Source organism: Strix aluco, chromosome Z (assembly GCF_031877795.1).
Source record: "Strix aluco isolate bStrAlu1 chromosome Z, bStrAlu1.hap1, whole genome shotgun sequence".
NCBI classification, from domain to species: domain Eukaryota; kingdom Metazoa; phylum Chordata; class Aves; order Strigiformes; family Strigidae; genus Strix; species Strix aluco.
In genome coordinates, this window is record NC_133971.1 from 26051081 (window position 1) to 26077936 (window position 26856).

General features: G+C 42.0%; 1 protein-coding gene across 1 annotated transcript in view; it reads right to left on the reverse strand.

Annotated features, from left to right (window-relative positions):
* Nucleotides 1–446: 446 nt before the first annotated feature.
* LOC141918771 (ral guanine nucleotide dissociation stimulator-like 1) overlaps nucleotides 447–26856 on the reverse strand; it is a 50134-nt gene continuing 23724 nt past the window's right edge. Inside the window, exons 5-14 of the mRNA XM_074813638.1 lie at nucleotides 22580–22657; nucleotides 18235–18419; nucleotides 14831–14955; nucleotides 13906–14121; nucleotides 9933–10036; nucleotides 8681–8765; nucleotides 6191–6280; nucleotides 3092–3124; nucleotides 1483–1604; nucleotides 447–594 (exon numbers count right to left, since the gene is read on the reverse strand). Coding sequence (XP_074669739.1) covers nucleotides 501–594; nucleotides 1483–1604; nucleotides 3092–3124; nucleotides 6191–6280; nucleotides 8681–8765; nucleotides 9933–10036; nucleotides 13906–14121; nucleotides 14831–14955; nucleotides 18235–18419; nucleotides 22580–22657 — 1132 coding nt within the window. The 3' untranslated portion in view covers nucleotides 447–500. The remainder of the gene's footprint in view (nucleotides 595–1482; nucleotides 1605–3091; nucleotides 3125–6190; nucleotides 6281–8680; nucleotides 8766–9932; nucleotides 10037–13905; nucleotides 14122–14830; nucleotides 14956–18234; nucleotides 18420–22579; nucleotides 22658–26856) is intronic.

Here is a 26856-nt window from a genome sequence, read left to right on the forward strand (position 1 = left end):
TAAATGCAGAGGCAGAGCCGAAAATAACTTTTATAAATTGATTGCAATAAGAACAATCTCGGTACGCCGGGGAGCATGGGGGGGTTTCTGCTCCGCACCGACGGACACCAGGTGGTGCTGCGTCACTCCCTTCTATAGCCCCATCCTGGGCTTCACATGCGCAGCAGGGCCCCTCAAACTTTCCCCGGGCTTTCTGGTGTTGCTCGGGCTCCTGACAGGGGTCCCTCCAATCATTTTCCACCTGCGCAATCCGGTGTTGCTGGGGACTTCTGACAGGGGTCTCTCCAGTAATTTTCCACTTGCATAACAACAGTCACTGAGGAAAAAATACCCCCAAACCCTTTTAACCATAAAACCACGACAAATCTCCCTTAACATATATACATTGCAAAATACATTAAAGTCATTATATTTTCTTAACACGAATCACCACCATATTCTTCACATTTGATTTATTCAGGTTCATATTAACACAGTAGATAGACTTTGCCCCATCCTATTCACTGGCTCAACCTCTTCACCACACTTTTCCAAGATTTCGGCAGTGTGGTGCTGGTGTCAGCAGCTGCTTCGATCTCACGTGAAAGGCTGTAACTGCAGAACAGAGGGCACTGGGTTAATTTTTACAGGCAATACTATTAATTATGTATCTCAAAGCAGTAATATTCAAGAAATTTGAGAAACCTTCAGTTATTCCCACTTCACCGAAGGTTGCAACCCCACAAAGAGGAACATAGCTCTGTCTACATTTTACCCTGATGAAGGGGATATTTCACTTCTTTATAATAATTTTTAAAATCAGTGCTTTTTTGGATGACATTCATCATTTCATTTAAAAAAAATAGTCAAGAAAATACTTAGCATGTGAATCTTGGATAAGCTGACTTTTTTTTACTATGACTCAGTACAATGCAGTATGTATCTATGCTTACACTCTTAGTGCAGCAGAGTGGTATTCAGATACCTAGTGGAAATATTAAAATGCTGTAAAGAAATTGTCTTGGATTGGTCTAGCAGCATGTGCCGTAGCACAAAACTCAGCAGAGCTGCAAAACCCACCCCAAACACCCGGGAGACGTTTATCTGGTGAGCGCTCAGCGAGCTCTGTGTTGCCTTGGCTACCTGCTGCCCGCATCCACCAGCCGAACGCTCAGTGCCTGCATCTTGACGGCCCCTAGGATCGACCTCTGAGCGTGTGTCTGGGCATACAGACAGCCCAGACACAATAGACTATCAGATTTCAGAGTCAGGAGCCCGATTTCCAATCTCAAAAGAAAAAAAAAATCCAGTCTCAAAACAACCCTGCTAAATGTTCAACAGGGTTTCTACAGCTGTTTAGCAGAAGACAGAGGTATTTCCACCCTCCTGGAGCAGCAGTACATGTAAGTTCCTGTAAGAGGACAGCTGAAGGCTGACATAACCCACCTGCAGGTGGGTGTGGGGTAAGAAAAGCCTGCTTTGCCAGCTGGACTGAGAACCTACCTCTCCTCCTCAGTTAAATGCTCTTGTTTCCTGAACCACTGGATAAATTTTGGGTCTGGTGTCAGGCAGTAGCTGTCACATGTAGACTGCAAGAGCATAATTTGGGCAATTACTTCAAATTCCTACAAAAAAAAAATCAAACGGGAATTCTAATTAGAAAACAACATAAAGCCAAATTCACTCATTCATATACTAAACACATGCAACAACAGATCCAGGACAAACTTAATTTGACCTGAAGTTCAGTTTCAGTTGAGTGACTATTTCAAGAACCAGTTTTTCAAACAATGAAGTCTTCCCCCCCCCGCCCCCCCAGCATCTGAAATGTTTATTGAAGTGTGAACATTTTCAGACAAGCACAAATCAGAAGACAAACACAAGGAATCATACTTCACCACAGCGCTTTTCCCAAGTACTAACTGAAGTGCAACGCCAGTGCAAACCCGCCGAATGGCAGCACTGCTGGTTGTTCCTCTAGGAACGAGGGTAGCAAAGGGTCATAAAGTCTTCAGATTACCCTACCTGCTGACCCCTGCTCTGGCCAGAGCAGCTGTGAGAGAAAAATCATGCTCTGTGCTTAGGTGGTTCTCAGACAGCAAGCGAGGGTAATAATTAGGGGGGCCTGCGATGAAAGCAGAGAGTCTGATTCTCCCCGGCTTTTCACGTTGTGCACTCACACTTGCACCAGAGGAACATAAAATGCTACCCGTAATACGTGTGACTGGAATTGCAGCTCTTCTCTAACTCCACTTGCACACACGCTTTGCCACAATAATTCTTAATACCCCCTCGTGTTAGAGCAGGGTATAGAATCGGGATGTGGGAATGGAGCTGAGTACTCAGCATGGTTCAGAGGGCAGCTTTGCCACTGGTTTGTATGAAGCTGGACTGATGACCAACCAGAAGCTCCAGTATCCCATTATTAGTATCCTGAGCCCTGCAGTTGTACATGCAAGGCAAGTCCAAGAGGTGGTTTGTAGAGCTGGGAGCAGTTAAGGGAAGGAAATGGCTCCATCCCAGCCAAGTCCAAGTCTGCTTTCAGACCCCAGAAGGGAGATTTGGCATGACTTCATTCAGACAGATGAAACCCTAGAACCTTTACTCCTACATAACATTACTTATCTCTGACCAACAAGGATCAGGCTGAAAGGGAAGACTGATAGCTTTTATTCCTCTGTCTCATCTGCAGCCTTTCACCTAGAAATAGTTTACTGCAGTAGAAGGAAGATACTTATGAACTCTATCTTCTGGAAAGCAAACGTCTCATGCCACCAGCTCTGTTTCAACACACAGGTCATACGCATGTATCGTATTCCCATGAACACCAAATGGAGGGAGTGTGCATGCCCTGGATGTAATTCCCATGAAAGTAAGTGGCCTGCAGCTCCTCTTCCCCTATTGCACACATCTAAAAAGTAGGTTCTCATTCTGCAGTTTGTTCACAGTTTGGCAGAAGCCCACAGCATTTCAGGGATCTGTTCTTTCCTCATGAACTTGCATTAAAATTCACAGCTGTTATATATGCCTGAGCAATGACAAATGGCCTCGCCAAGAGAACGCTCTAGAAGAGGGTATCAGTAAACTAAAAATCACAGAACATTCAACTTACCCTTCGTCTCTTCTCAAAATTGATCAGGCCACCCTGTTGGAAGGAAAGAGAAGGGATCAGAATAGAGGAACACATGTTTAGTTGAACTTAATCACGAACAGGATGAAGTCGCAAGGCTAATGTAAAGCGCAGACCTGCCCTGAGCAAGGACCTTCTAAAAATAACCTGTTTCCAGATCTGGTATAAACCCCAGCGCTCATACATCTGAGTCTCCAAGGGACATCTGTCCTCACGGCCTATATGGCAATCTGCCCGAGAAAAAAAAGCCCAATACAAGAATGCTCATAAAAGCTGTGTTGAGATCAGGTCTGAAGAATGCTAGTGGGATTTTGCATGCAAGAAACAAACTTGGCTCTTGCCTGTGCTGTGAGTTTAGCAGTGTTCCCAGTGAGTCTCAGAAACACCAAGCGAACACAAAGCATGGACAGGAGGGAAACTGCCAAAAAGAAAATGGATGTACAGCAACCTTACGCAGGCCTGCTTCAGTGCAGTTCTGCAAAACAAACCACCACTAAAGACCCCAGCAACGATTGCCAGCCCAGGGAGAACTGTATTTGCCCATTCCTATCATAAATACCAACACCAGCACAATGAAGGCTGCAGTCTCTCTATTAATGGTTTCAAACACCTTTGAAAATTGGCCCCATCCTCAGTCTCTGTTAAACAACCAGACTCTCTCGCAGTCCTTTTCCCCTTCCTATAGTAAATTGGTTCCCCCTGCTTGTTCAGCTAAAGACAAATGAAAAAAACCAAGTCCTCAATCACCTTAGGGCTCAGACACACCTGAGTCAATACGGAAGCACTTCAGTGATCAGTCTGAAGTGCTGAATTGTTGATTCTGTGTATTTTCCCAATTATTCACATAAATCTTCATGCCTAATATGTTGTTTTCAGAAAAATAAAACAGAATAATGGAAAGACTACTTTCTTCACATTTTCTAACCTAAGAAAACAAGACAAAACACGATGCTAAGCTTGTCCGTTCAGATAACAGCACCTGAATTCACACAAGATTCTTGTTGCTGATAAAACTGCGTATTGCTTCCTTTTTTTTGAAAACAGATTCCTCCATTTTTAAGAACTGCAGAAGAACCCGGTAGAAGACACAGGAACAGACACACTCAGTGCCAGGAAGGCAGGGAGGATATTTAGGATTCAAAAAATTGCCTCAAATTACCTCGATATAGTCCTGAAGTGCTGTGTCAAGCATGATGAGATCAGTGAGAAAGGTACCAAGATAAGGTACCGTGCCTTGCATTACTCCCTGCAAATGATCAGAGCAACGTTGGATTAAATGACTGAGAAATGGTAATAATTAGAATGCTAGAATACACCTGTGTGGGAAAATGAAATAAAAGCAGTCTGCTTAACCAAACAGTGGTCTTATGTTTTCTTTCATTGCATCCTCTCAGTATCTAATCTAGAATTCAAATCAAATTCTAATGAGAGTGGGATGCTCTCACAGATATTGCCAAGTGGTTTTATATTACAATACTGCCACCACACCCTGGTTTCTAACAGTGGGTCACCAGGAAACCCCACTTGTAGAAGAAGCATTGAGCAGCAGGGACGATCTCTGCTACAAGAGGAGCAGCCGGGGAATGGTCCCGGCTAGCCTGTGTAAGCAGTTTCTCGCTCTGCCTCATTCCAGTGGATTTTTCCTTAATGGTGTTATGCCATGTGACAGTCAAGTCAAATCAAGTCACACTTGTTCTCCTCTAAGAAGTGACCATCTTCCTCAGCCATTCCTTTCATTTTAATACTAATTATTCAAATTTTAAACTTTCTAGGCTGCTAGAAGTTGTAGTATTCAGGCTGTTTCTACACTTGTGAAGGAAACGCTTGTTTCTACCATCCAAAAGGCTCCATACTTTTTCCAGTCAAACAAATAGACAAAAAATCATATTCAGCACTTTTGCCTCCCTATCCCAGATTTCTCTCCCCCCTGTCCTTTTAAATCTTTGCCAACTTTGAGACAAAAGGCATTTGCACCAGCAGACTGGAAACCGGACACATTTTACAAAGCAATGTCTGTAAAAGTCTGTGCAATTTTCAAGCTGGTATGTCAGAAGCTTCATGAGCTTGCTTAAAAGTAAATGAGATTTCTGCTCTGCCAGAGCTAATTTTCTTTATCACAAGAATTCCAGTATTTATATTATGTATTTTACTACATGAAAAAGTCTCCCTGTATTTCTCTCTAAAGGGTAGCAGGAGTAGTTAATGGAATTCTTTCTTGCAGGACAGAAACAAGACAGTTGAAAACGAAGAACACAGGTTTATATTCATCAACCATTTATCACTCTTCTATATGACAGATTTAGTACATTTCTGGAAGACCTGAAACTGAGGCCAAACCCATGTCTCAGTGTCCACCCCCAACAGCTGATTGGGATGGGAAGGAAACGCAAGCGGGAGCAGCAAACCTGTCCACCCAGTTACCCCCTTGCAGGGGACAGGGGAAGATTGGTGCCAGGAAACATAACGTGGCCCCTGCGTACAACCACCCAATCCTGAAATCTCTGAGCGTTCCCAGCATCAGATCTCTGAACACACTGGCTATGCTGATGCTTTGCATATCCGTTTCCTCCAGCCTTTCAGTACACAGGCGGGTGTTACTGGAGTAGAAGGACAGCTGGGTTGCACTAAAAACCATCGCTGTTACAGCGTGGCAGCTCAGCGTAGGCCATACAGCTTGAGCGGGGTGCAGCACGAATCCTGCTTTGGAACTGTCTTTATATACAGATGTATGTGTGGGGGGGATCATCTACATATATATGCACTTCATATACACACACAGAGGGTATTACCTGCTTACTATGATGCACAGCATAAGTGAAATACAGCTTTGGACATATATTTACAGGAACAAACATTCTGACTGCCTGTTCAGTCTAAACCTTTCGCTTCACTTGCTTTGCATCAGCTAATCAATAGCATTGATACGATTGTTTTTCTTGACAGAGGCACACTCAAGAGCTTTACCTACTGCACGCTCTCTTTATTAAATACCTTTCCAGTTTTTGCTCCTTATATAATTCACCAGTTAGGGTTAATCACGTTATCAGTTCAAAACGGGGAGGAAAAGGACCCCAAACGCACCATATCTTTTTGAAGTTGCAGCTGCCTCTGTGTCCTTTTCTGATTTTCTTTCACACTGCTGTCCAGGTTGGCAAATTTGGGTGTTCCTTCCTGTGAGTTAAAAGAGAATTAAAGGCAATTAACAAAGGATCTATAAGTGATAAGCTGGCAACTATGTTTGTGTAAAATAATTGCAAATACATTTAATGGGGCAAGCAAGTATATTTGCTGTATAGGTACATGCACGTGTACATACACGTGCTAAACTTCTGGGACTTGTACACTGATTGGGAATTGTGGACAAAATCCCACAAAATTACTATAAGGCAGTTTTTTCAGCAAAGTGGCTCTACTCTGGTCAAAGCTAAGCGCTGTTGAAAATCTCCTGAGAGTTTAAATCAGAGAAGCTTAGATGTACTTTCAGGTGGCCAGATGCTTCTCTGAACTCTATCCTGACACTCTTGACCTCAGGATTTCTGTTTAATTTCCTAATCAGGACTGCTACAAGTAAACATCTCTATCTTATGTAATGCTTTGTTGTTTTTCTTATGCCGCAACAGAGATCCAGCAACTACCCTCTGTGGCTTATTGACTAATCCAAAAACATGCAGGAAATGAAAGGAATAGGTTTTCATCTCCACAATTCAAGCTTTCCTGTGAATGGATGAGCTATTTCACAATAGATCTGTAGCCTTTATTTCCCTGCATCCATATGGGATGCTAGGAGTTACTGTTATTTTCTCCAGTGGTTGGACAGATGGGGCATGAATCATTATCAGTCTTTTTAAGAGGCACAAAACAACAGCCTGCACTTGTAAAGATCCTTTCATCACAACATTTACTTCTCTCAGTCACAGTTAAGGAAGAGATCAAACTCAAATTGTATTTCCTTCCTCGGCTGGAAAACAGGAGCAAATGAAAAACAAGTGTTGTCTCAATGTCTTCAAGATACTGAAAGATAAACTGGAGATCCTCTAACAGCAGCCGGCGGGCAGGCACAGGAGCTAAAACTGCAGCCTGCAGCAGAGCCATTGTTTGGGGAGGAGAGAACACAGTGCTCCCTCTCCATGCCAACCAACCTGTTTCATATGGCATTTTGTCTGCTTTACACTTAAATTTGTAGGATGGATAGGCAAGGTCAAACACGGCTTCCCTAGAGACACTATTTATAGTGAAAGAAAACAAAGACTTTAGGGATTCAGTGGACATTAATCCTCCAGTTGTTACAAAACAGTCCAAAAGGAGAAGTAGGAGAGAGGTTCTAGCTATTCTGTGGAATTTTTCTCCTCTCACTGCTTTCAAAATGTTTTGCAAATCTACTTACAGCAGCTGGAGAGGGTGATTTGCTGGGAGCCAGAAGGTCTGGGCTCAGATTGAGTTGTTGTTTTGTCTTTTTTATATTTAGTTTAATAAGCTGTTGTGAACACACATTTTCCCTCTATGCTTATTATTGTCTCACCTGCTTTAAAATTTAGCTACAGATGTTGATAAATGGATGATAAACAAAACAGACTGACAGGTTTGAATGTGTTCACCCATCATTCCTGAGCAAAACACTGTGTCAAATACCAAGGCAAGGGGGTAAGGTACAAATGCCAGACTGACTGGATAGAACTGCCAAAAAATAAACTGGTCAGGCAGTTTATAGAAATATTTTTATGCAGACAGAAAAAACTGCCACAAACATTCCATAGTTTCTACAGAATATAACCTTTCCCTGCTATTCTTCCTCACCCCTGTCAAGATCCTGCGCTTGTTGGGGTTCGCCCAGGCGAGTGCACAAGTCAAACTGTTTCAGACAGAGCCTGCTTTGTTGTCCATCTGGCCACACACAGAGCAGGAAGCCTGTTCCTTCGAAATTCCCAGCCCTGTTTTCTAGTTCCAAGACAGGTACGGGACAGTTGGATAAACATCTTGGTTTAATTCCTCGGCTGAAGCCGAGTGGCATTGTTCCAGTGAAGTCAAAAGCACTACAGCAGTGCAGGCCACTTGAGAATCTCATTTGGAGCTGCTCGGCACTCACCAGTGCAAACCAGAGCCTTTCCCGGTCTGCTCAGAGGGTGCACGAGCTAGCAGTTCATCTCTCTGTACAGTCCAGTCTAAAGCCAAAGAGCTAACTTGTAACTCATCTCAGTAAAATCCCACTACCACAGGTACGATCACAGCTATTCTTGAGCTAGACATCACCCTGCCCAAGAGATGTCTAACTACAGCAGTGGGGGCTCCAAGGCTCCTGACCTGCTGTCCTGTGAACATGTCCACACAGAAACTGTGCTGCTGCACCCTGCTGTATGTGGGTATCCAAGCTCAGCAGGCTAACACGGGCATAGGTGCTTTCAGGAGCAACAGAATCACCTCTCATCCCAGCAGAAAAGGTTTTACAGACCTCTCTTCCCTGAAGCAGTGCATACAGTAGTTCAGGGAGAGACGAGCTTTGACAGCTCATTAGAAAAAGGGCTAACCTCAGCTTTGATTGCGAACACAAGCCTTGCAACTCAAGCTAATTCTCACCTTCATTAGCAGCCCCCTGCTTGTCAAATAATTGACACGGTTTGAGAAGATATCAGACAGCTCTTCAAACATCAGCATCATGTCCCTGTACAGGAAAAGATTAAATCATTTAGGTTATCAGTAAGCACTCTAATTCAGATCACTGTTTTTTTTCCTCATGAATCGTTAACAGTTGGGCATATAAAAGATACCACCACCAAAACACATCCAGTGAGATGCTGCACATCAACTAGGAACTTTCCTGGGATCTTCTGGTGCTCCCCAGTAACACCAGCCTTATTTGACAGCATCACAAGGAATGCCACAGGTACGCAGAACCTGGGCAGGGTTTTCAGTCACACTGAGGGGTATCAGATTGTTGTAAGAAAGCGGGTAAATGGATACAAAGAAACAGAAAAATAGCCGTGAGAGGTATCCTAAGTAGTACGTTTTTGCCCTGTGCCATGTACTCTGGAAAGCTAGAAGCCTTTAAGTGTATGAGCCCCTTTCTATTACCCAACACTATAAACACAAGATGGCAACATCTTGATCAGGAACAGGAACATGGGGCAGCAGAAGGAAAGACCCACTTCTCCTAGTGGAAATGCAGAAGTATACTGTGTGGCAGAGTGACGTTTCTCTTTGTTTATCAAAGACAAAGGAAAGAATCTATTCTTCACAAACTGAATGAGCAGAACACCATCTTTCCTACACAGATTTCTGGTGTCTGTTTGGCATGCAGTAAATATACCAGTTGCACAAAAAGGTATTCCCCTGTAAGAAATATCATCTTCAATACAGGCTTGGATTTTGTAGTTTGGGGATATATTTTAAGGAAATGTCAGGACCAAGAGATGATTAGTGAGGGTTTGTAGCAGCCTGGACCTCCTCCAACTTCACAGTAGAGTAGGCAACTGGCAAGTATCATGGTGCCCTTTTGCTGACCTTCCAAGAACTGTGTGCTTGTGCTGGGTGAGTAGCTAGTCCCATAGTTCTTCAAAATAGGTTGTGGAAGATCCAATACGCTATAAAGGACAGAAGAGACCCAGTACCCCTGAGGGCAGGTTGTCCAATCAATATGAAAGAGGAGCTCACAGCAGTCAGACCCAAAAAAGGGGTCTGAGCCTCACAGGAATGAGAGTTATCTTCTAAGAGAGCACTTGTCCATGAAGGAGCAGAATAGGAAGACTGAGAAGAACAAGATGAAAAGAAAGAGCACTGAGCTTTTTGTCTTTGTTTGGGGCTAGCCACAGGAGCAGAGGGGGATGCTTACTTTGAAACACACACCCAGGTCTTCTTTAGCCGATAGATGGAGCTGGACTGCAGTGCTGCAGTGATGGCCCTCAAGGAGGAAAAATTCTTCAGGATCCTACATTCCTGTGAAAGGAGCGGTTAGAAATACAGGAGCATTAAATGTCAGCATTACGAATATGTTAGTGCTCTTCTGTTTGACTGGTGTCATGCTTGCTACACATTCTCACTGCTAAGCAGGCAGCTGTACAAATACTGAGCATCAAAAATATCACTCCCCCCCCCACCAGCCAACAAACACTTTATGGGCTTTGGCATTTATATCTTGTTTTCCTCACTTTCATGTATTTGTGGTGACGTTGCAGTGTTACAGTTTCCAGTTGTCCCAGTAAAAATAAAAGTGGAACTGAGTCCATGAAGCCAGGCTAAGAAGCACAAATATTACACTTCTTAAAAAGCTCTTTATAGTTACCAATCCCTTTTACCCTTAAGGGGAAAAAACAGGCTTTGCCTCTTTATGTGTGGTATTTAAAATGTAAACCCTCAATCATCTAAGTGTCAATTAAAAATAGACACATGCAAAGGAATATCCTGTTATTCAAGTACGTGCACACTGTTAAAGAGAAAAACCTTCCCAGCTTTTCCAGAGTCAGGATCAAATCCTAACAGAGGGACTGGTTCATAGATATTTCTTACACAGCTTCTCTGGGGCAAAAGATTTGATGGAAAAGGATACTGAAAAACTTAATTCTCAAAAAAATAGCACAGATTCCTGGTAAAGCAGATGGAAGCAAGGAGGAGAGGGAAAGTCTGGCCTGTGACTCTTCAAGGAACTCCTGTAAATCTGTTGGTGGCTCATGAACTAGAGCCCGGGCACCACAGACTTACACTCCTGCAAATACAAGCTCTCACTAGCAGGTGTCTGTACATGCAAACAAAACATTAACAGACAAAACACGTGCCAATTTGACTGTTGCATGTAGATGAGAATATATTCAAACTACAATTCCACCTTGCAAATTTTTATGGGACTGATTATTACACTAATAATGCTGATTATGTAAAGGATCTTTACAGTGAAAATAGACATAATTTATTTCCTTTGTAGGACTGATTCAATGTAAAGCAACGTTAACATAAACAAAAGTCAGACCTTAGTATATCAGCAACTCTGTTCGTGAGTTGCATTAAAATTGACTGAACAACTAAGGCAAGTACATTTACTCCCATTTCTTTACCTAAAAAAAAAAAAAAATCTCTGAGCAACTTAGGAGGCTACATTTAACAAAGTATGGCTTAAGAAGACTGACTAAACACACAGCACTTGAAGCAGGTTAACAGCTAGGCTAGATAAAGACCAAGTTCAAGATCACGTGGTAGGACATGCAAGACCTGAAAGCTATTCTTGCACACTTTGGAGCCAAAGGAGCCACATAACAGCTCTTCTTCAGAGACTGACACATTTAAGAAGAAGAGCCTTCTTTCTTTAAGTTCAACCTGAAATTCAGACTGGGGAGAACATGGATTGAGAGGCACAAATTCTCAGCATTTAGTTTTTTCAAATACAACAGGAGTTTGTACTGGAAGATCCAATTTGGAACCATCTTGACTTAATTGCACGTTGTATAATTTAAAGCACATTAGGAATTCAATATTGGATTTTGTGTTCTCAATGATTTAACTGATTGCAGACTAAACTTTAGCAAGCTTTCATTTATATATAAGAAGAATTTTTAAGACTGCTCTGAATAACATTGTTTCATGCTGTGTCCTTCACAAGAGGAAAGCCAGAAAGAATCCTGTGCAGAAGCAACTTTGATTTTAAAGGATTATGCATAACAGGATATTAACGATTTCAATTTTACTTTCTATTTTTAAAGAAAATATTGTGTGAGTAAAATTGGCTGCTCCTGCTCAGGAACCCCAGATCTAGGTGGAGCAGAGAGGGCTGGCAGTTAGGAAAAGTATTCAGTTTATCTTGTAAACCAAGAAACTGGATCCAAAAGTCACGAACAAATAACAAACGTGGAACTCCATGCTGCTTAGTTACAGAGTTAGCAGTCAGTGAATAACTGCACTTTAATGAGTGGATTATTTTCTAATTGAGGCATCTAACTATTCAAAACATTCATTTGCATGCAGAAAGCAAGCAACTTTCTTCAGAAGTGGGCAGCTAAGTATACATGCAACTAGCTGTTCTACATGTGCAATTATTTTGTAGAGCGTGTACATGCATTTTTCGTGTGCTTAGCTAAGACTGGAGTATTTAATTATGTGTATGAACTAAGTAAAGGGAGAAGCACTGAATCAACAGAGGTGGAGAACAAAGTTCTCCATTCACACAACAAGTATGATGAGAGCAGTCCCTGTCCTGGCTTCCCGGGCCTCCCTGCTCCCTGGAACGAGCAGGAAGCTGCTTCGTACTTGCTCGCCCAGGCTGCAGCCCAGGCTGCCCCATAAAGGCCCCTTCAGCTCGTACCCTCTGCAACTTAAAGGTCTGCACACAGAAAATAGGAATCCAACTTCCTAATCCATTCGCAGGGGCTATAAAGCAGCCATCAGATGATAACAAAAACGAGTCAATGTAAGTGCCAAAAGAGAGGTGAAAGACTTCCTCCCCATACCAGTTTCCTGAACCATGCAGTTGCCAAAGCTTAGGTGCCAGGACTAGCAATGCTGCCGCTGGAAGCATAGAAGTGCATTGTCAAGGCTGGAAAGCCTCTGCTTGGCTTGAGCTTTTTATGACTGCTTATTTTGTATAGCTCGGAAAGAATCCATGTGATTCTTAAAAGTCAACACACAGCCATATGAAAGTGCTTTAAACGTTCTCTTCAAAAGAGAGATCTAGTTTGCTGCCAGCTGCCCAGTGCTCTGAGGGGAGTTAAAAAGGTTACAGTAAAACATTAAAGATAAAATCTAAGAAATTAGCAAACCAGAGTTATGTAAAGAAGTCATGAAAAACCCTTTCGCACAAAGATAAGAAGCACACAATCTGCTACAAGACAAAGGAATTGAAGCCAAGAGTAAAAATGTGTTAGAGAAACACGTGCGACAATGATAAAGCAGAAAGGTAAGATGATGAGGAGTCTGGTACCATATTGTAACTCTACTTATTTTTTCTGGTCACTGCTTGCACCTCTCACCCCCTCCCAACTCAGTTGGTTTGCATACATGATGTGAACCATGAATAACTCAGTAGGCAAACGACCTTTCAGCCTCAAGAATTTTTCAAAACAAAAGAGTACAAACAATAATTTCATTTTTTCCATGTTAAAGAGGCTAGTACTTCCTAGAAGTAAGTTAGCTTTGTCTGCACTTACTTAAAACCTCGTATTTACTTTACTTTCATATGTCCACACACATACATAAATGTATAAAACACAAACAGTTGTGCTGTCTTCCACCACATCTGATTTCAAGTTCCATGGCGTTCATCGACGCAGGAGAGGGAGCATGATGCTCATTGACTGAACATGAATGGCCAAAGGCAGGCAAGTGCAAAGCTTATTCTGACTCTGCCTGCTGCTTGCACCACTGCCAGTCCTACTCCTTTCTTGTTAAACCTTCTTCTGCAAACAAGTCTAACCTTTGGATGATATCAACCATCACTTCTCTTCTTTCCCTGATATGAGCAGTGTTTAGTTCTAGGGAAGTGAACTGGTTGAATTGATACCTATCTTACCATAAATGTTGCATTATCAAGTATATGGCACTCCCCATCTGCAAGACACAGTATCTGCCTCACCCATTAATTAGCACTCCCAAACCTGTGAAGAGACAAGCAGCAACCCCATTTCCATGGTGGGGAAGCACCTAAGGAGAGGAAGGGCAATACTTCATCTGCTGTTACAAAGAAAGTCAGTCAAAAATAGAATTAGAGCTAAGATGTTCACTGGCCTGGGACCAATGCATACAACCCCTTCCTCCCCTTCCAACTCCCTCACTCCAAGGCACCCACACGAGAAACATTAAACAGTCTAGAATAAATGCTTTACATGTGCAATATGAATCCACTTCTCAATAATCTTGGCTCTTTGCCGTGTTTTGAGTTTCTTGTCCTTCAGGATAGTGCTGACAACACAATTGGTAACTGCGTTGAACTGAGAGATAGTAGCCCTGATGGTCAGCGCCAGGTGCTTATTTTCTTTCTTATCCCTTCGAGACCAGATGCATCCCAAGCAGTGGTAGGGCACAACTTTCTTGAAGAGTTTCTAGAGGGAAATAGAGGTGTCTAGGTCAGCAGGGTTCACCTAAATCACTACTATTCACAAGAAGAAATGCATGTTTACATGGATCTAAATCTAATATGGTATTAAAAGGTAAATATTTGTTTTCTGTTTGAAATATACGCTTTGGCAGTATATACACTTTATATTTTTTATATATAAAGTGTATATACTTTAATATATATTTGGCAGAAATATACACTTTATAAAAGGCTTGATGCCCTAAAAGAACTGTCAGCTAAACAGTCCTGGGAAAATAAGAGACACCATTATATCAGTTGCATAACCAAGGGGAAAATTTTTTACGTAATAATATTTTGAAGGAGATTGATACAGACAAATCAAATCAGAGCACTGCATTTAATAGTACCTATACATCTTTAGGCCAGGTAGCAATATCCTAAAAATGTGTTATTTCTCAGGTGTCAAATATTAAACTCTGCAAAAAAGGCTACAGTATACATTCACACTTCTTTTAATTAAAAAAAAAAAAAAAAAAAAATCTTTGGAATGACTGAAGGAAAAAGCCCAATGAATGAAGCAAGTTTGGATAACCAGGCAGAGCTGTGTTCTGTGTCCCAACACAGACCCTTTCTGGAACACTATACTTACATTGACATATCTTTAAAAAAGATTTTTAGAAGCCCAGCACCATTTACCCTAGCATTTCAAGTAGTATATGTACTCTACGTACTGCATCAATGTATGTCAACTGTTCTGCCACACGGTCTGCTTGGAAAAAAGAGAATTCTTCTGGACTGCTGATCTCCATTTCCTCTTCATCACACAGGTTACAGAGGGAAGTGATACCGAACCCATCTGTCCAGGATGGAAAGCACCACTTAGTAAATTTATACAGCAAACAGTGAATCAAAGCAGATGTTTATTTTAAACCACCACTGTATATATTATAGCAGAACGCCCAAAGAGTCCTGCCTGACCTAATGGCCCCACTGTGCTGCATATTTTAGTGAGAAAGATGATGACCAGAAGATTAAATTGGCAAAGAAAAGGTGGAAGAAAAAGAAATAGAGAGAATTGAGCTGTTCAGGGTCTCTTAGCAGAGAAGTGGCTTTAACCCATTCACTAACCATTCTTCTGAAAGAATGCCCCAACAAAAATTCCTTATTAACATTGCAGAATTTTGTTAATCTAATTCTTAGTATTTATGCATTTTATAATCTGAAAAAACAAAAATAAATCAAACTGAAAAGGGACAAGACTGCAGTTATATCCCCAAAATACTGCATCAGGAGTGCTCTTATAGCCAGATTTCATCCCCCATGTGTGGAACTAAAAGGAGATATCAGATTTCTTAGCACCATTTGTGGTTACATGAACTATATTGAAGAGAGTTTATTCCAGCATCCCTCACCTTCCCTCTCTGGGATTTTTTCCCAGAAAAGGGAGAACAGTGAGCACCTACAGCATTCAGCTGAATGCTTCTTCTAAATTTGCACTGGGCAGCAATGAAGAGGTGAGAGAGGAGAGTTGTCCTCATCAAGGGACCAGATCCCGTGCAGAAGGGAAAGGATTTCACAGAATTTCCCATGTCACCTTTTGGCTCCCACAGGTTGAGAACAGAGCCACATTAAAACACAATGAAATATGCCCTTGTTTCCCATGGTAGAGGAGAAAGTCAAACAGAAAATCTCTGAAAATAAATACTCTTCCTAATCCCTTTTACTGTAAGGCGACAGTAACTCCGTAAGAAGGCAGAAAAAAAAACCTGGACTTGTTGAAGACTAACAATGAAAGAACTGAGTTTACTACTAGTGAGATTTCATTAACAAAAACAACCAGTGCATTTCAGAGTATGTTATGCAATACTTCATAGCCAGTTAAAGCAGAACAGACATTAAAGCGACAAAAGCAGACTGTGATATTTTATCATTGTTTTTCGAAATACTTTGGTTTTCCTTTCTTTGTTAATTAGCAAAACCTAATCATCAATGTAAATTGCTACAGTTCTGATGCAACAAATTATAACCAGAGGCTGTATCCAGATTTCCATCTGTATATGCCAATTGCACAATTGACAGAGCTAAATGGAATAAATGGAGACCTCTGTTCCACCATTATTTTTCTGTGCCTGTTTTGTAACAATGCGCATAATTAAATGGATTTCTACCAAACTGTTACAAGAGTTACGCTTTTTTCTCTCTCTTTTTGGCTATGTAACTCCTCATTTTCCCTTCAGCCTTGAAATTCAGCTGAAAATCCTCATCACCAAGTTGCAACCTTACTCAAAATCTCACAGTGCCTTTAAAATCAGGTCCTGGAGACTACGCAAGATTTTCCTTTTCTTTTTTCATGCCTCTTTTTCCTCTTTTCTCCCTCACCTTCATAAATGTGTAACCAGTCTTTTCCCTACTCTCCGAGAAGCTGGAATTCTCTTGTACTCAAGTATCTCATCATCTTCAAATTGCTGATCCATTTAGGTCCCCCTCAAAGCCCAGCTGCCCTCTTGACTTCACTGAGAGCAACCACGTGCCCCTTTTGGATTTGCAATCTCTGACTCACCTTGATTTGTATTGCTCAAGCAGCAAGAATTGAGGCCAGAAACAGCTTTTATCTACGTATCTGGTACTGCAGTCTAATCTACTGGCATGGCTGACGGCAGCACTGAATGGAGGTCTGATTACACAAATCAAACTGTAGGATTAGGACCCAAATTTGTAAATTCATAGCACAATATGAGTGCTTTGGAACAATAATTATCAGCAAGTCTTGATGGCAGACAACACATTAAGAGTTTTGAAAGAAATCTCTGAAATGAGCAAAGATGGAGCTCTGATACAGTAAGTGACAATTCTAAAACTCTTCTAACCCCACAGGTTACTTGCATTCTCCTCCTCTTTATTTTATTCTATAATTAACAGCCTCTCTTCTGCCACAATTTGGAAACTGTTATCATTCAAACTGACCCATCTATAACTCAGAAAAGAACCTTTTCAACTGTTACGTGAGGAAACAAATGCAGAAGCAGGGCTGCTGCGAACTTCTGTTCACTTTGAACAACAGATGAACTCAAATATAGCTCTCATGAGCTTTCCTTGTTTGACCTGGGGGAATCAAACCCAGGAAAGGACACAAATAGGCACATATCAGCAATCCTGTTCACTTACCCATGTTCAATAAGGAAAATGCCTGGGCTCTCTGCAGTACTTCTTTTCATGTATGTGTTAATGACCGAGTTAATTTGGCATTTCACAGCATTATGCATTGACATGGTATTTCTGGAACATCCGTCAGACATGATTTTTATGGGATGAAATGGGTTTTTTCGCTGTCATTTCCTTTATCCTTTATTACATGAATTATTCCCTCTTGCCCCTCTACCAAAGCTGGAAGTTGGTCTAGTTCTCATTCACACACTACGTGAGCTCCTATGATTTTTCAGCTTATGCCACAGGAAGCTTTCTGACCAGGATAAGGGTATGCGTCAAGCTTGATGCTGCATGCAGCGTATTTGTGTTACTATAGTTCACTATTGTTTCAGTAGTCTGTGACCCCCAATAACGTAAGTTTTTCCTCTGTCCTTGCATACCAGCAGCCGACCACTCAAATAGGAAAAAACAGCCACAGACACTTCCTTTGTCATGATGGTAACTAGGAAGAAAAGCTTCACGATAACAAGGTTTGTGACTCAAGCTGTATTTTGTCGCAGCTCTGTATTTTTCTTTTTGTTGGTTTGGGCTTTTCTTGGTGTATGTGTGGGGGGGTTGAAATGAAAAGACCAGCTACAGACCAGCTGTGTGTTTTAATTCCACGACATGGGAAGTGCGCTGACAATTAACGACTTAATTGCTGCAGCAATCTCAAAGTTTTGGCTAATTATTAGAGAAGTGCTGGATTTCCCAATCCACCCCACAATAAACAGGCATAGGCACCTACACTATAGGACTATTTCATCCCACACAGAACCTGCAGCCTCACAGAGATATTTTTTTTAAAGAAAGAAACAAGAAAAAAGTCACTGGTGAGCCTCACGATATAATCAATTAGCATACGAGTTAATGAAGTGTACTCCACACAAATCCCTGCATCACCATACAGTCCGGGAGAACAGGAAGGCAGAAGGGAAAGGTAACTTACTGTCATTTTCAACTTCTTGGCTCTGGAACTCCTCCAAGAGGTTCTGCGCCCTCTTCTCCAAGTCAGAGCCAGGTATATTCCTTTTCAGGTAATCCAGCAACTTGATCAAGCACAGGCAGTCAGGTGGCTCTCTGAAATCCTCTGGGCACTGATCAAGCCAGGCTCGCAAGATTGATGTTACTGCACTAAGAGCAAATACACAAGAACACATGGGTTGTAAACAGCATGTATTGATGCAATCGCATGTATCGGTATCTAATACAACAATAAAAACACAGACATTCATACCCCACGTGAAGGCAGTATGAAGACTTTTTTGAGCAAGGAATTTAATTTTTATGCATGGAATCTTATTAAGATGTCACTCAGATTTTGCCAGGGACTTCAGTGAAGTTGCTCCTGATTTGCCCTCCTCCAAGTGGATCCCATTATAGTCCCCAAATGAAAACTAATGAAGAATCAAGTCCACTTATGCTATACTGAGACTCTTCTATTAAATTCAGGACATCAAATAATGATAGAATAGAACAGATTATTTCAGTTGGAAGGGACCTACAGCGATCATCTAGTCTGACTGCCTGACCACAAGTTACAGCACGTTGTTAAGGGCATTGTCCAAATGCCTCTCAAACACTGACAGCCTTAGGGCATCAACCACCTCTCTGGGAAGCCTGTTCCAGGGTCTGACCACCCTCTCAGTAAAGAAATGCTTCCTAATGCCCAGCCTGAACCTCCCCCGGCACAGCCTTGAACGATTCCCACGTGTCCTGTCCCTGGATCACAGGGAGAAGAGCTCATCACCTCCCTCTCCACGTCCCCTCCTCAGGAAGCTGCAGAGAGCCATGAGGTCACCCCTCAGCCTCCTTTTCTCCAAACCAGACAAGACCAAAGTCCTCAGCCACTCCTCACAGGACATGCCTCCAGCCCTGCCACCACCTTGGTTGCCCTCCTCTGGACACATTCAGGGCAGCAGCTTGCCCGTGGAAGCGCTAAATCAAACACTTCCTTTGTTGCCCTTCCTCCCATCAATTGCTGCTGCCAGGTCTAGGGACCAAACTGAAGCTGCATCATCCTCCACACCGTACTACTCATGATCTGCTGTCTTAGTAGAAAGACTGAAACCTTGGGTTCTGTGAAAAAGCAGTCTAAACCTGAACCTAACCCCTGTGAACACACACAGTGAGATTGCCTCATCTGTGAAGATAAAACCCTAATCGTGACACGTGCAGCATGGGCAGCACTGTGCTGCCAGTGCCCAGTATCAAGCTTGAAGCGCCAAGATAACTGAACCCAGAAGACAGATTGGCCTTGCTAATCTCAGGATGAAATGCGTAACATGGTTTTCCAGAAATAACTCACAATGTTGTTTGTCAGAGTCACCATTAGCCGGGGTCCTTATTTCTCCGTGCGGGAACACAAACGACGCAACACCAATGTGATGATCAGGTCGTCCATCTTTTTTATTATATATTATTATTATCGTATTCTATTCCTTTTCTGGTTACATTTATACTCTTCTAAGTTCCGTACACGCACTCATCTATCTTCTAATAGGCTACAGGTCATCTACACGCGCTGTTCACGCGCCTCTACAAGCATTTGCATTGGTTAATTGCAATTAGCACGTAAAGCCCAAAACTTGCCAAAACTCCCTTATCTCATACCCTGTTTTGCTCAGACTTGTGTGCTTTTGCTGACCACATGTGTTTCTCACTTATCTGCTACCTTGTGTGTTTTTGCCAGCCTTATTTTGCTGGCCTTGTCTTCGTCCTTGCACTCTTCTGTCTGCACTAACTTTCTCCCAGCGCGGCCCAGACTCCTACAGTTGTTGACAAATTTCAACTGAGTGTGAAAAAAACTGGACAAAGTCTGCAAAAATAACCAAATTTCTTCAAGTTTTAAGAAACTTCAAGCCTGGATAAAAAAAGTAACAATCAACTTTTTTTTTTTTCCCTGCTGCATTTTCTGAGATCTTTGGTTCGTCATAGCAATGTGCCGGTAAATCAGCATGTATATTTTGGTGCACTATGAGCACTGGCCATAGCACATATTACAGGCTGGGAAAACAGCATGTCAAAAAACTTTTTAAAGAGAATTTTGTTCACGTGAGCTGACAGAGAGATTAGGGAAAAGGACTTTTGTGTGCAGTCACATAACATGACACACTGTCCACGGCCACAGTCTCTTAATCACCTACTGTGACAGAGTAGGACATAAAGTGAAAGGGAAAAAGCCCCTTGTTCCAGAATAAAAGGCACAATAAACCTCTAAACTTCCTGAGAAAAGAAAGTCCTGACGATTTCCCCTGTGACACTGAAACCATCCCTGTATTTCAAATCTCTTCCAGCCAGTAGCCGTAAATGCTGCTGCAGGCACGAGAGGTGACTTACAGGTATTGCTGTCGTGGAAAGCGGGGGAAGATGTTAGGAGAGAAGAAACAGGTTTATAGAGAAGCAGATCTCATGAGCTCCACTGCCACCAGAAAATAGCTGAGATGACCAAGTGACAACAGTCCTGGTTTGCAGCAGGTCCTATTCACTTCTACAAATGCTTAGGGCCGTGCTGTGTAGTTAGCTGTGAGAGCTCAGCCCTCCAATGACCGTATTTTTCACACCTACAGAAACCTTCCCCGATACCTGTTCCAACAACCCCACCTCACAAGACCCTCGTGCAATAACAGTATCCCATACTCCCAATGATATTCCATGAAGAGAAGGGCCACGCTCTCAGTAGAAACCTCTAACCACGAGTATCCAGTCAGACACACTGATGTGTCAGCTCAAAGAACATCTGTGCTCTGTGCTCCTGACAATCAGGCACTTGGCTTTTAAAGTTCAAATCCTCAAAAAGACAGATAGAGTGGCTCATGTCTATCGTGTTAATAGCTGCACATGGACAAGCATACCAGGAGGACCTCTCCCTCCTCAATTTATGAGATCATGAGAGGAGTTCAAATATGAACATAGATTTCACATGTAGACAACGAGGAACCCAAAAGCCAACCCACAAAATTCCATATCAGAGTTGCAAACAAATATTGGCACGTTTGTTCTGCAAGTAGGGAAACCACAGTAATATCTGGTTAACTCAGCTGCTCAGTGGCATTCAAAATAAACCAATAGTTAAGAAAGAGTAAAGATAGTTTCTTCCACTCTCCTTGTCTCATCTTAGCTGTATTGGTTTTTCCTCAAAACTCAATTAACTTTCAATCCCATATAGATATCACTTTAGAAGTCCTATCCAGTTTAGTCTCTTGCTTCTTCTGTTTCTTTCCCTGATATTGTGGCAACTTAGAATTTCTAATTAGAGTATTTGGAAATCCATCAGTAATACTGTTTGGTTAGGCTTGCTCTCAGGAGAAAGTCTGGAATTACAGTTGTACAAAAAGTATTTACAACCAAAAATTAACATGCAAACATGTTCTGGATTTCAGGTTTCATTGCAAACATGAAACACAGATTGTGTAGCTTGGAAGACTCTCTTCACGTCTGAAACCCATTTTGGACCGAATTTTCACAACTCTGCTCAGACAAGCTTCCACCATACGTGCAACAAGCACAGCCTTCATAGTTTAGGTCAGTGGTGGCCAAACTTTTTATCTGGAGCTTCAGGACTATTTTTCTCAGTCAGGACAGGTGTCACACAACAGCCAGTGCTCCACGACCACCACCGCGAAGCTAACAGCGCCAGCTCAGCTCCACATCCCAAGGCGCAAGGAATGTGGATGTCAAAGAACAAAGCCTGATGACCTAAGGCACATTTTACACCCGATGTCTAAAGATAAAATGCACTTTCATATGCCGCTAGGAGGATAACCAAACCACTTTTTTCCCCTTTACCTGCACTTCAAAACAGCTTTGCTATTTTTCTTGCAAATAGGATGACTTCAGAATTTAAATCTCACTCTTAAAAGCAACACTGTAAATCATAGGGGCACTAATGGCAAAGATACATGCATACACACATTGCCTGAAACAACCTCAGCTTTGGTCTGCAGACACTGTTGTTATGCAGAATGAAATCAGTCATAAGCAATAATCATTTACCACTACAGATAAAGCAGGGGAAACAAACACTCCTCCTGTGTTTAATCAGCAAACTGTTGGCCTAGATGTGTTCATCTCATGTTTAATTCTGAGACAATTTCCCTGACAGAAAGATCTCTGGGTTATATGAATGGATATGTTACCAGACAGTTGAGAGTTGGCCTTTACACAAGCCTGTTTAAACAAGCAGACCTGTGAAATTTCAAAGGAAACAACATCTATGCTGCCCACATCCTCCCCCAGTACCGAATCCTGACTGGGGCTTGCTGTGCAAAATAACAGTGCAAAACCACGCTTACGTCCTGAGTACTGTTTTGGATTCGGAGCAATTCTGGCTTCCATCTTCTTCACAGCTTGGGGTCTCCAGGTTTCCGTGCCTGAAAAATGAGATGGGTGTTTAGAGGAACCCCTGCTGAATAAAAGCAAATCCTAAATAGCATAAGTCATATACAGTTCTCATAAACAACTAAAAAGCTCAAACTACAAATACAGAATCTAACACTTGGGCGAAATTAAGGGGCTAGAAGATTATTTCACTTAGGAGGAAAAAAATCCTAAAGAGACAGACAGTATCTTCCAACCCAATTTGTTAATTTATATGAAGCAGCCTGCACACAGGAGGAATCAACAGTTCTTTGCCCACAGCTCCAAGACCCTTTCTGCCTGTTTGCACTCCATCCTTTCCCAGAGCCATATTCCAGTGTGCAATGAGGCTGTAACACAACCATTTTCTCCAACACAGCTTCTGTTTCTCTAGTATTTGTCACTTCTTCTAACTCCAAGAGTGATTTCACACAAAGTTTTCTAGGTGGCAAGTGCCCACTTGTGCCAAAACTACTGACACAGTTGTCACGAGTGGCAATGGCCCACGGTACTGTGGAAATTACCACTGGGAAAGAGGAAACCATGGGCACAAATCCAAAAGTGCAAAGCAAAATCTCTTACCTACAGAGGCAGCGCGTGTGCCTTGAAGGCAGGATTATGCACTTCACTTTCAATGGGAGTGCCCACTGCTTCAGATATACAGCTCCATAAAGAATTTCATGGTTCCTTACAGCCAGCTTTAATGAGGGCGGACAATTACTCACAGTCCAGAATAAGGCAAGCTGATTTTACACATTCTGTGCTCAACTAATTGTGTCAGGCACCTGAATTTAATCTGAATAGTTAGGAGAATAAGTGCATCTTTAAGTGTTTGTGCTACAACATCCTGGTAACATCAGACGGAGAACATGGAGCAGGCTGTCAGTTTGTGTCCAGGAGGTTCATGTCAGAACTGTAACAAATTCATCCAAGATGTTTCAAAGGACAAAAATAAGAGGTGGTAGTGTTATGCTCCGCTGAAGTATCAGTCCAAGGCTTCATATGCAAGAATCCCAGATCTGTACAGAAAGTCAACTAGTGTAACTGAATTCAAGCTTGCTCACACCAGATCTGCTAGATTATAAATAAAAGGTTTTTGCACCACCATCTATCACCCTCATACTGATATTCTACCCTACGATGGCTCACAATCTCAGAACTCCACAATACTTTAAAGAAAAGAACTTAAATTTCAACAATCTTATGACAAGGGCTTAATGCCGGGCAATTCCACTGTGGATGGGGAAGCTGAGGCAGAGCGAGATCAACGGTTTGCATACATTCCACTGCACTGCAGAGTAAACCCAAACTAATGAAGGCAAACAAGTAATCCCTCTGATAGGAGCAGCATAGCCACAGTCATGATGAGGTCAGCTTGGGCTTACTTAGCCTTGAGAATACTGCGCTAAGACCACTTGAATTATCTGAAACAGCTCATTTAAAACCAGATCTTGCATCTCCAACTAAACTGCAGGTAGACATAACAAAAAATTATTTGCTTCAGTTGTTACCACATATCTGTGACAAATATGACTGCTTGACCCCAACAGCTTAGTCTGACCAATACATTGTCTCTCGTTCAACCCAAGTTCCCACATCAGTGGTGAAGACTTAAGAAATCTCAGCATTTTATCTGTTCAGAAAAAAAAAAAAAAGGCATAGCGCATGCATAAGAACTTGCAAACATATGTTTTAAAGGGCCCAGATTCTCAGTTATTCTGAAACAGTCCTTCTAGTCCTATAAGACAGCAGAAGTACAAGAGCAGGTTTTAAGGACTTAACAGAAAGGGTCCTTAGAGGTACATACAGGATAACCCATTTTGCCGTTGCCGTTTCACAGAGTTAATTCAAACATCTAAAGAAAAATATGCTTAGCTAAACTGACAGTGGGGTAAGAATCCACTTCCAAACATGCTGAACAACACCTCGGTCCCTCCGTGGTCACAGTGAATCACAACAGGAGCATTCACAGAGGAACCACCACTGCTTGGTACAAGAATGGCTGTCAATCTTCTTCTGAAATTTTTTTGGTGAATCAATGGCCTCTGTGCTTTCTCCTATATTCTCCCAAGCAATTTCACACCCTGCCTGTACTTCTTTTTTATTGGGATCAGCACTACCGAAGCTGTAAATCTGAGTAGATACCTTCTTTCCAACTCTCGGCTATGCCCAAATTCACCACTTGATCCTACCTGGCCTCTCTCAGCTCTCAGTCATACCCTAAACGCTCATTACTAGTGTTTGCAATTCAAAGTGAATGCAATTAACTATTGGAGATACTTCCCACTGCTTTACTGCAAGGATGGAATACATGAGAAGAGCCTTAAGAACAATGCTTCCAACCCTTTGCTAAACTGAAGTGTAAAGTTCAGCCTAATTTTACTAGATTTAATTCTATTGGTTTCAACATTTGCTCTTGCAGACCTGTAGATTGTCCGGCATTTCTAAATATTATAATGCTGGGTAACATATCATTTTACCTAGAAGACACAAAAAGAGCAAAAGAGGGATATTTAGAGAACTATGCTGACGCCTCCTCAGTGGAGATTGCCCAGGACAGAATCGAGACATGCTGCTGACAGGACGTACATTACATGCTATGATGGCTGCCCCTGTCCTGTTGCTAGTGATTTCACTCTCCACTGCCATCTGCTAGGTAAGATGACTCAAGTACTTCTTAGCCAATAGACAAAAGACATTTTTTTCCCCTGCTGGGAGAAATCTGCAAAGAAAGCTTCAGTTTTTGAATAACAATTACAGTTTTATATTCATTTTTCAAAACTTGCCATTAATTCTTCAAGCAAAATTTGTTGAGATGACTCAGTGTCACTGTCCTAGTATTGTATGAAATATAAAATATGTATTTGCAGAACATTAGGCATTTGCATTTAAATCCCACTAGAGAGATACACGCTGATCCTTATAACATAAATGCATAACAGTAATAAAGAGCAGGCAAATTTTCTGTACAAAATTGGGTAAGTATATAACACTTCGTTATATTGCCGGATGTAAACCTCTGCATGAACAACAGGTCATTAAATACGGGTTAGGAGGAGTTAATGATACATCTGATGTAAAGAACAGCATTGCTGCAGACTTCCACTGCTCTGTTCTCACCAGCTCCTGGACAAAGAGCCATTCACTACCCAGCCTTGTATGAATGCTTTGCATACAAAAAGGGACATGAGAAACAAAAGGATCCTGTAGCCCACAGAACTTTTCAGCCTTGCTTGGCGTTTGGGAAGTTATAAACTCCACTCAAAGGGACTGACTAAGCAAAAGAGACCAGAATGCAATGGGTAGTACTGAATATTTAAATACTGAAAAATAGAGTAGAAAATGCACCCCTGCATCTCTGTTAAGAACGGAAGGGAAGAAGAGGGAGGAAAATACTCTGAATAACTCAGAAATAATAAGGAAAGGTGGTTCTCTGCAAAAGCCCCAAACAAAGCCCTAAATAAGGCTTGTAAGCATTGACACAAGCAACTTGGCAGCACAGATACTCAGCAAGAACCATAAGGTGTTCTGAATTATACACACACAGAATCATGGAAATGAAATTACTTCTGTGGTTATGTAGACAAACCACCTGGTATAGAGGAAAACAATTGAGGAAAGAATAGATGCTACAGCAACAACAGTGAGCCAGATGCCATATAAAGCTGCTGTCCCAGGACACGTGGCTCTGCTACCAAAGGACCCATTCCTTCCATGTCCCCTCTCTACCTTCATTTTCCTCTCCATTTACCCCCTATCAAGCCATTCTCCAGCAAAAGGCATGAACTGAAAATGTAAAACTAACTTGCTATTTACAGTCATTATCCAGCTCTAGCTCTCCCATCCAACAGTATCAATTCCCTTCTCTGTACTCCTCGAGATAGGGACCGGTTGCTACTTTATATGCAACTGTTCCGAGCACAGCACGGCCCCACTTTTAAGTGCCATTGCAAGGAATGTGATTACCAGGGCAAAATAAAATATGTAAGAGAGGAAATCGGCCTGCTTCTGCTCTCATAGGGACAGATAAACATCTTTGGCTTCCATCATGCTTGTGAGCGGTTAATTCCAGCGTGCACCCAGCGACACTGGGGATATCGAAGGATCTCCAAGGAGGCACCATGCTGTATCTCACACCCAGGGGCAGAAGGAGCTGGTCTCTTCTTCCTCTCTCCAGGAACTTCCATCAAGTGTTTTCACATCAAAATGCCAA